Source organism: Gadus macrocephalus, chromosome 6, assembly GCF_031168955.1.
Source record: "Gadus macrocephalus chromosome 6, ASM3116895v1".
In the NCBI taxonomy this organism is placed as follows: domain Eukaryota; kingdom Metazoa; phylum Chordata; class Actinopteri; order Gadiformes; family Gadidae; genus Gadus; species Gadus macrocephalus.
Window position 1 is genome coordinate 27,162,668 of NC_082387.1, and position 9,507 is coordinate 27,172,174.

The 9,507-nt window shown below is 50.8% G+C and overlaps 2 protein-coding genes across 2 annotated transcripts; both read left to right on the forward strand.

The window, feature by feature from the left end:
* Positions 1 to 1,501: 1,501 nt before the first annotated feature.
* On the forward strand, positions 1,502 to 3,658 carry fabp10a (fatty acid binding protein 10a, liver basic). The gene is made up of 4 exons (XM_060053409.1): positions 1,502 to 1,661; positions 2,352 to 2,524; positions 2,903 to 2,992; positions 3,571 to 3,658. The coding sequence occupies exons 1-4, from the start codon at positions 1,595 to 1,597 to the stop codon at positions 3,619 to 3,621; spliced, it is 381 nt and encodes a 126-aa protein (XP_059909392.1). The 5' UTR covers positions 1,502 to 1,594; the 3' UTR covers positions 3,622 to 3,658.
* A 556-nt stretch (positions 3,659 to 4,214) lies between these two features.
* Positions 4,215 to 9,507, forward strand: srsf10a (serine and arginine rich splicing factor 10a). Its single transcript, XM_060053395.1, has 6 exons — positions 4,215 to 4,397; positions 5,898 to 6,002; positions 6,902 to 7,005; positions 7,106 to 7,292; positions 8,056 to 8,106; positions 8,842 to 9,507. The coding sequence occupies exons 1-6, from the start codon at positions 4,333 to 4,335 to the stop codon at positions 9,098 to 9,100; spliced, it is 771 nt and encodes a 256-aa protein (XP_059909378.1). The 5' UTR covers positions 4,215 to 4,332; the 3' UTR covers positions 9,101 to 9,507.

Sequence of the window (9,507 nt, forward strand, 5' to 3'; positions counted from 1 at the left end):
CATAAACCAAACATTGCGTCCTAAAAGGTGTTTTTCTCCCTCCGGGTTGATGGCAGCCATGGTGTGTTAGCGAGGTGAGCGCTGTTCTGATAAAGGTTGGGGGTGGTGGAGCGCTCCGTGCAGCGTTCCACCGGCTCCAGCTCAGTGCTCAGCCAATAGCAGAGAGTGTTTCTGCAGAGTCCCGCCCTCCGACCCCCGACCCCCGCCCCTGGGGCTGATGACCTCGCGGGCGGCCTGCTGCCCCCCCCCCCCCCCCCCCCCCCCAGAGATAAAGAGGGAGACAACGCTTCCCCCAGTGACAAATCACAGCCTTTCTCACCTGACGTTCTCAGGGATTCCTTCATGATGACATCTCTGCACTGATGTCGTGCTTTTCTCTTACAACTGGGGCCACTCGAAGCCTTCACCCATTCACACACACACACACACACACACACACACACACACACTCATCCACCCAATCTGAAGCCTTCACCCATTCACACACACACACACACACACACACACACACACACACACACACACACACACACACACACACTCATCCACCCAATCTGAAGCCTTCACCCATTCACACACACACACACACACACACACACACACACACACACACACACACACACACACACACACACACACACACTCATCCACCCAATCTGAAGCCTTCACCCATTCACACACACACACACACACACACACACACACACACACACACACACACACACACTCATCCACCCACTCGAAGCCTTCACCCATTCACACACACACACACACACACACACACACACACACACACACACACACACACACACACACACACTCATCCACCCAATCTGAAGCCTTCACCCATTCACACACACACACACACACACACACTCATCCACCCAATCTGAAGCCTTCACCCATTCACACACACACACACACACACTCACTCATCCACACAATCTGAAGCCTTCACCCATTCACACACACACACACACACACACACACACACACACACTCACTCATCCACCCAATCTGAAGCCTTCACCCATTCACACACACACACACACACACACACACTCACTCATCCACACAATCTGAAGCCTTCACGCATTCACTCACACACACACACACACACACACACACACACACACACACACACACACACACACTCACTCATCCACACAATCTGAAGCCTTCACCCATTCACACACATGCACACACACACACACACACACACTCACACATACACACACACACTCATCCACCCAATCTGAAGCCTTCACCCATTCCCCCATCTCCACTAACCAGCCCGTGGTCCACTAACCTAACCTCCACATAACTACTGATAACCACGGGGGCCTCCGGGGGCCTCCAGGGCCACACTGGACCCAGCAGCGCCCCTTGGCTCGGCGGGAACCCAACCTACCACCCCGCCCCCTCCAGTGAACTCGCGGTTGTTCAAACATCGGGCCCTCTCCAGGGGCCGGCTGCTCATTAACCCCGGCCCCGGCCCCCACTATATGAGGCTCTCCTCTTGGAGGGGCCCTCCACTTTGTGCTGATCTTCCCCCAGTCGTCCCCGTCTCCCGGTGAAGAGGAACCCCACGAACATGGCCTTCAGCGGAGCGTGGCAGGTGTACGCCCAGGAGAACTACGAGGAGTTCCTCAGGGCCATGGGTGAGACCCTCTGCTCCTCCTCTGCTCCTCTCCTCCTCCTCTGCTCCTCCTCTCCTCCTACTCTCCTCTTCTCCTCCTCTCCTCCTCCTCCTCTCCTCCTCCTCTGCTCCTCCTCTCCTCCTCCTCTCTCCTCTCTCCTCCTCCTCTCCTCCTCCTCTCCTCCTCCTACTCTCCTCTCCTCCTCCTCTCCTCCTCCTCTGCTCCTCCTCTCCTCCTACTCTCCTCCTCTCCTCGTCCTCTCCTCTTCTCCTCCTCTCCTCCTCCTCTCCTCCTCCTCTGCTCCTCCTCTCCTCCTCTCCTCCTCCTCCTCTCCTCCTCCTCTGCTCCTCCTCTCCTCCTACTCTCCTCCTCTCCTCCTCCTCTCCTCCTCTCCTCCTCCTCTCCTCCTGCTGCCCAGCGTGGAGCCCGCCTTCAATCTGTCGTTTCAACATTTGAGATGATCGTAGATCAGCTCTGAGACTTAAGAACTCTTCTGCCTCTTATGTCTCTCATTTTGTACCAGTAACAGAACCAAACACATTCCAGCAAATCGTCCTACTGGTCGTTGCCGTTCTACTTACACAACAAATATGTTCAGTTCTGTTACTGGGACTCAATGACAGGGTGCTTGGTCTATGTGGATCGGTTCCTCTCATCTTGAGGAGGTTCAGGTCGGTTCTCAGTACGTTCTCACCGGCCCGCCTCCACCAGGTCTGACCGATGACATCATCAAGATCGCCAAGGACATCAAGCCGGTGACTGAGATCCAGCAGAGTGGGAACGACTTCGTCATTACCTCCAAGACGCCCGGGAAGTCCATCACCAACTCCTTCACCATCGGCAAGGAGGCGGAAATCACCACCATGGACGGCAAGAAGATCAAGGTAGCCAGCAGGACCGACCAATGAGAAAGACTGTGGTAGAGAAAGGGAAATATAGAAGATGATGAGGTATCTCTGACCTCTGATGTAGTAGATGATGAGGTATCTCTGACCTCTGACGTAGTAGATGGTGAGGTATCTCTGACCTCTGATGTAGTAGATGATGAGGTATCTCTGACCTGATGTAGTAGATGGTGAGGTATCTCTGACCTGATGTAGTAGATGATGAGGTATCTCTGACCTCTGATGTAGTAGATGATGAGGTATCTCTGACCTGATGTGTGTCACTTCATGTGTACAACGTGACATGTACCTTTGAGGGAACCTTTGATACAATCATGTTGAAGGAACACTAATGATGAGTCGTGGCGTGTCTCCTAGTGCACAGTCACCATGGACCAGGGCAAGATGGTCTGCAACACTGGCAAGTTCTGCCACGTGCAAGAGCTGAAGGGAGGGGAGATGATCGAGGTGATCCGCCTGAACAAACACACACGCGCAAACACACACACATGCGCACACACGCAAACACACATACACACACGCAAACACACACACACACGTAAACACATACACACACGCAAACACACATACACACACGCAAACACACGCACACACACACGCAAGCACATACACACATGAACATACAAGCATGCACACACACACACACACAAACACACAAACAGATACACACATGAACATAGAAGCATGCACACACACACACACACACACACACACACGAACACACACACACGAACACACACACACGAACACACACACACGAACACACACGCAAACATACACACATGAACATGCACAAACATACACAAACATGCAGCCACACACAAACGCACGCGCACACACAAACATTCCGCTTTGTTGAATACTCGATTGTGGTTGGTCCATTAGGGCAATGGATTAGTTCTGGACAGCTGACCGCTGCTATGAATAACACACTTCTGCTATCACTAATTATCGTGTGTGAACTTCAGCAGAGTGTGATATCATGTGTCCCAATATGAATGGTGGTCTCTCCTGTTCCCCTCCAGACTCTGACCATGGGATCCACCACCCTGGTCCGGAAGAGCAGGAAGATGTGAACTCAGCTATGTAAATAAAAGCCATTGCCTCCCAAAACGTGTGGGTCATTTGTCTCCTAACGCCAGTGATAGAGGCCCTGTGCGTTACAGGCCAGTGGTCGAGGTAAAGGCCCTGTGCACAGGTCAGTAATAAAAGCCATGTGCAGTATATGCCAGGGTCCGCCAGGGTGCGCCAAACGCAAACCACACTACGGGGAACTGATCGCGTTTAGGACGAAGTGTCCGAATTAGATTTTGGGAAACCTCGGATTCCGGTCACACAGATTGTCCTTTTAAAACCGAACATTTAGGGAACTCAATGAATTTCAAGGATATTGTACTCATGTGTCATATACTATGATAATAAATCATAATAATAATACTCGCAGTTAGATTGGCCATCGACGTATTCTACGGACAATTCTAACGAAGAAAGGGGAGAATCAAATGATCTTCTTCAAAATAGATTATTAAATATATGTTCATATAAAACATACATCTTTATACATACATACATATAAAAATGAATATGTATGAACATCGGTACATAAACTGTGTTTACTGAAGGAGTATGTTGACGTTATGGGGTAAGTGGGCGGGGCCCCTAAAGCCTGAAAAGCGCATGCGCAGTGCATTCAGCGTTCCTCTGGCCCTTGTAGCACGAAGGCTCCTTAACGAGGAACCGGACTCCATTAACCCAGTCGCTGCACCGCGTACAGAGCATTCAGAAACATGGCGAGGTACCTCCGACCCCCCAACAGCTCCCTGTTCGTCAGGAACATCTCGGACGAGTCCAGGTAGGTCCAGCCGACGGGTCTTTATAGAACCTCACTAGGCCGCGGAGACCTCGATATAATGGAGACCTCGATACCCGAGCGGACCGAGCTCTGATATAGCCGTCTGAGGGGTCAGAGGTCAGACTAGGGGACATGTGGCCCCTTTAGGTCTCTCTCCCTGCAGCCAAACTACATTCTGCTCTCTTTCTGCTTCTGGTGTCGCCATGCTGGAGGGGCTCATCTGCGCATGTGCGGGTCGAGCTTTTGTTTGTCGTTTTTCTGTAAACCCGACGTAGCTCCTCGATAACGCTGCTGCTGTGATCCACATGAAGTCATGTTGTGTCTCATCGTGCGTGTTGTGCCTATCTCTGTCGCTCTGGGTTTCTGCGCCTCAGGGTCGTGTGAATTTAACTTTGAACTGGGAATCGGCCCAAGGGTTTTTTGTCCAAGATGGATCCACGCACATACAGTATTAAAGTGTCTAATATTTGCGAGTGTCAACCGATGGCCGAGGCGGACTTATTATGGTGTGTTCGAGATGCCTCGTCATATACCACCCTTACTAGTTGCTCTTGTGACGTATTTTTTACTTATAGCGTTCCCATTTGTCTATGTGGATATCTGGGTTATTGTTAGCTACATTAGCCTCTAACCCAGCTCGAAAACAAACGACACAACTTGACATTGTATTGCACGCACAGCAAGACCGTGCAATACACAAATTGGTGACCGGATTAAGCAGCAATTTCATCGTGTGTAAGAGCATTTCAAATCGACATTAAAATGTCCAACGTGGTACAAATATAAAGAAAATGCATCTCATTACGGGCGCAGCCATCTGTTTGTCGAGTCGTACGGTCGGCCCCACTGAACTCGTTGGACCCTCAGAATCCCGAGAAACCCTCAGAATGCCTCGGTGAAAAGCCGCGATTTCCCACATTGCAACTCATGCGGCTGGTGTACGAGGTATCTGGAAACCCCCATTTGACATGAGGTGTTGAACCCCTGGGTCTGCAGCCTGCAGGGTTAACATTAAAGGGGTGATATCATGCTTTTCGACCTTTGCCTTAGACTGTTATACGTGTATACATGTATTACGTATGCTAAGCCAGAAAATTCTAAATCCGAGGCAGGGGGTAGTTCGTGCTCAAACTTTACTTTCGTAACGCTGACGTCAGCGTGCAGTGGGCGGTGCTGAAGTGGATTGGTCCCGCCTCCCGGTTACCCAAAATGTTTACAACTTTTCGAGGTTGGGAATTTGCCCACACACGCACAACACGTTCGACCAATCACAGCAGACTGGGCAAATCAGGAGGGGGTCTTAAAGAAACATGATACAAAACAGACTTTTTTAAATTTGAAATTGTTTTTTGCAGAAATGAAGTGTAAATAATGAGGGGTATCTCTAACAAACAGGCATGTGACCCTATTCTAGTAGTCCCCCACCCCCCGTCCCCCATGCAATTTCAAGTCTAAAAAGGCTTGATATGGGATCTCTAATGTCTTGTTCCATGCATCCAGGCCGGAGGACTTGCGCCGTGAGTTTGCTCGCTATGGCCCGATAGTCGACGTCTACATCCCGCTCGACTTCTACCACCGCCGACCCCGCGGATTCGCCTACATCCAATATCCTTTCTCCCCGTGGTGGGTTGAACACAGAGCTGACCTTCTGCTTCACAGGGACCGGCGTCTCCTCCCCCAGAGGAAGGAGATCGCCCAGTCTGATTTGTATGACTCTATTTGTAGATATGATCATGTTTTGCCATCTTATCCTAGCTATCTCTGTTGTATACGGGGAATGGGTTAACCTAGCGATTTTAAGTGCTCAGTAGTACATCTTCGGTACCGACAGCGGTGTATTTCTTGTTTCTTTCTCCTGACAAATGTACTTATTGTAAGTTGCTTTGGATAAATGTAAATGTAAATGTTGGTGCGACGAGAGGAAGTTGACTGTTGTTGTAGCGTCCTGCGGTGGGACGACGTGCTAACCCTGATCTCTTCTGTTGTTGCCTCAGAGATGGTAAAGATACAGTTGGAGCCGTCCAGTTTAGAGTAGCCCCGTTAAGACCAAGAGCATGAAGACAAAGAGAGAGATGGGCCCAAGGAACAGAAAGAAAGAATGAAAGAAAAGAGTTTATGGGGCAAAGACAAGCAGGAAACAAGTCAAGTTCTTCTGCCAAGCCAATAAAGAGCAAGCACAAGGTCAAGGTCAAAGGTCAAGCATGTTAAAGGTAACAAGTCAAATGTTTTGTATCCTACCCAATCCCATCTCTAGGATTCTACCACTCCATACTGTCTTACTGTCTTCACACCTAAATCACTCCAATCTGGCCAATCAGACTTTCCCTTCCAGTGAACTTATTGATCCACACACTGTGGTCCTTAGTGAACCCACCCCTCAAACTGTCTGATTGACTGCCTGTCGACAGCAGGCGACCGACGCTGTAAAGACGTCAGGGTTTACAGCAGATCCTAGTGTCTGGCTCCTGTGTTGCCGCCACCAAAAGCCTTAACCCTCCTAGCACGTTCGAGGACGTCCGCGACGCGGAGGACGCTCTCCACAACCTGGACCGCAAGTGGGTCTGCGGCCGTCAGATCGAGATCCAGTTCGCCCAGGGAGACCGCAAGAGTACGCACCCTCCTCCCGCCCTCATGAAGCCAGCGTGAGCCCCGCTAGCCGGCTAACCCCGGCTGGCGTGGCTCACCGCCGCTCCCTCCTCTCCCTCCAGCTCCCAACCAGATGAAGACCAAGGACTCTCCCCCCCGGGGGTCCTCGCGCCACGACGACGGCGACCGCCAGGGCCGGAGGAGACGCTCCCGGAGCCGCAGCTACGAGAGACGGCGCTCGCCGAGCCGCGGCCACGGAGACGCCCGCGGCCATGAGCGGCGCCCGCGCAGGTCCAACAGCCCCCGAGAGTGAGTCACGACCACGCCGTCACTCACGCCGCCACTAGTCAAGTGTCACTTGCTAACACCTCCATAACGACACTAACTACGCCACTACGTCGCCAACACCATCATAACGCCACTAAAGTCACTAAAAAAACCCACATCCCCACTAACGCCATCACAACCCCACACTCAGGTCTGTCCTAGCAGGTCACGTGATGTACACAATGACTCCATCCTTACTAAGATAACTATTTATCCTTACCAAGTTATCATGAGTCGAGTGTTGATTCGGCTATGTCACTAGAGTTGTTCCGATAGATGCCAGCATCGGACATTTGTCCGGTCCTTTCTAAAATGCGGTATCGGCCTGTAGGGTAGTCTATTCTCCGGTCCAATGCATCACATGACTAGCTCATTGACCACAAAGGGCAAAGACCATGTCAAGCACATGCTCTGCATGTTATCATAATTATAAATGTAAATTACCTTTTTACCTGGAGAGAAAAATAACGTGTTGACGCTAAGTGAACTAACTATCTATCCATGGCCGTCATCGTAAGGCATCCCTTCAATGAGAAAAAGTGCTGTTGGTAGTAACAATAGATGCTAAATCGGTATATACTATAGTTCAGGAATTGGAAAAAATGGTATCGGAACAACAAGTATTAATTGTGACTATGAATATACTAATGTACGTGGAGATATCAAAAGGGTAAGCGTCATTTAAATCCCTACGTAACATCAGATCTGGACTAAAGTTACTCCCCCCCCCCCCCCCCCCCTCCAGGTCTCGCTCCGCTGGCCGCAACAGACACAGCCCGCCCCCTGACCAGGAGAGGTAGGTCTGCCAGCACACCAGAGAACCGTTGGAACACCAGGGTCGAACAGTTACAGTAGTGTCATGTCCGTGGGCTGTTTCATTGACAAATGAGCTTCTAAGGAACGGTCCCTTGTATGAAAATGCCACCAAATAATCCCCTCCTACCTGATGACCACCTCGATGTTTATTTCTTTATGCCCAGTCGAAAGGTTGTTGGTGCGAGCTGTCACCAAAATTGTACCGGGGTGAAAATTGTACCGCCTACGTAATCCGCGTTCGAAACATTAAGTCATCGTTCGACATGATGGTCCGTTTCCAGGCAGGGCTCAAAAAACATTCTCGCTCATGTTGCCAAAGACGAAATAACATAAACCAGCACTTGTTTTTACTTGATATTTGTATTGTATTAAAGTAAGCTAGTAAACTGAGTGTTTAAAGTGTATCATAGTCTAGCTAGCTTGTGTTAAAACACTCAGTTTACTAGCTAAATGCGATTAAACAATTAAATACAAGTTAGCAACGCTTATAAATGTCATTTGTAAAATAAGTGTCGTCTGTTTAATGTTATTTCGTCTTGTGACGCTCAATGAACGAGCGCGAATGTTCATGAACCTTCCTACGTCATCGTTCGACGCGATCGTCCGTTGCCAGGCAGGTTTGGATTACGTAGGCGGTACAATTTTCACCCCCGGTACAACTTTGGTGTGACAGAGCCCCAACGCCCTCTTCCTCTTGACTCCTCCCTCTCCCCAGGTACAGAGGCCCCCCCCGGGACCACCACAGACCCCCCCAGGGCCCCGGGTCCCGGAGCCGCTCTGCTTCCCGCTCCCCCGCCAGACAGCGGCCCAAGGCCCGCAAGAGTCCGTCCCGCTCGGCCACCCCGCTGCAGGACTTCCACCCCTCCTCCGGGGGGCGCCAGAAGCAGAGCTCCCGCCGCTCCTACTCCCGCTCCCTGTCTCGCTCCCGCTCGCGCTCCCGGTCCTGGGCGGGGCGCGAGGCAGACGCCCGCTGACCCCCCAGTGTTTTTAGCCGTGTCTGTTGGCAGGGGGCCAGGTCGCTAGGGGCCTGGCCGACCTCCACAGACATCTTTAGTTTCCGTGGCCCCCCGGTGAGCTGACTAGTTAGGGAGCCGACCGGACGTTAGTCAGGATTATTTGGTCTAATTGGTTTTTTTGTGTGACGACAGTGGTCGCAGTTCACCAAAGTGATATTTTTCTACTTACCGTGTTTCTGTTCTGTTTAGTTTGTTCTGTTGGGTTCTATCTGGGTTCTAGTAGTTCGACTCAGTAGAGTACAAAGCATTGAATCTGTTTTTTCTACTTCTTTGCGTGCAAAGTGTGCGTAGCGTCTTGGGAGGAACGTGGTCTTCAACTTGTATTCAATGCTTTCTGTATCTGGCAATAAATGGACAAATTCAAA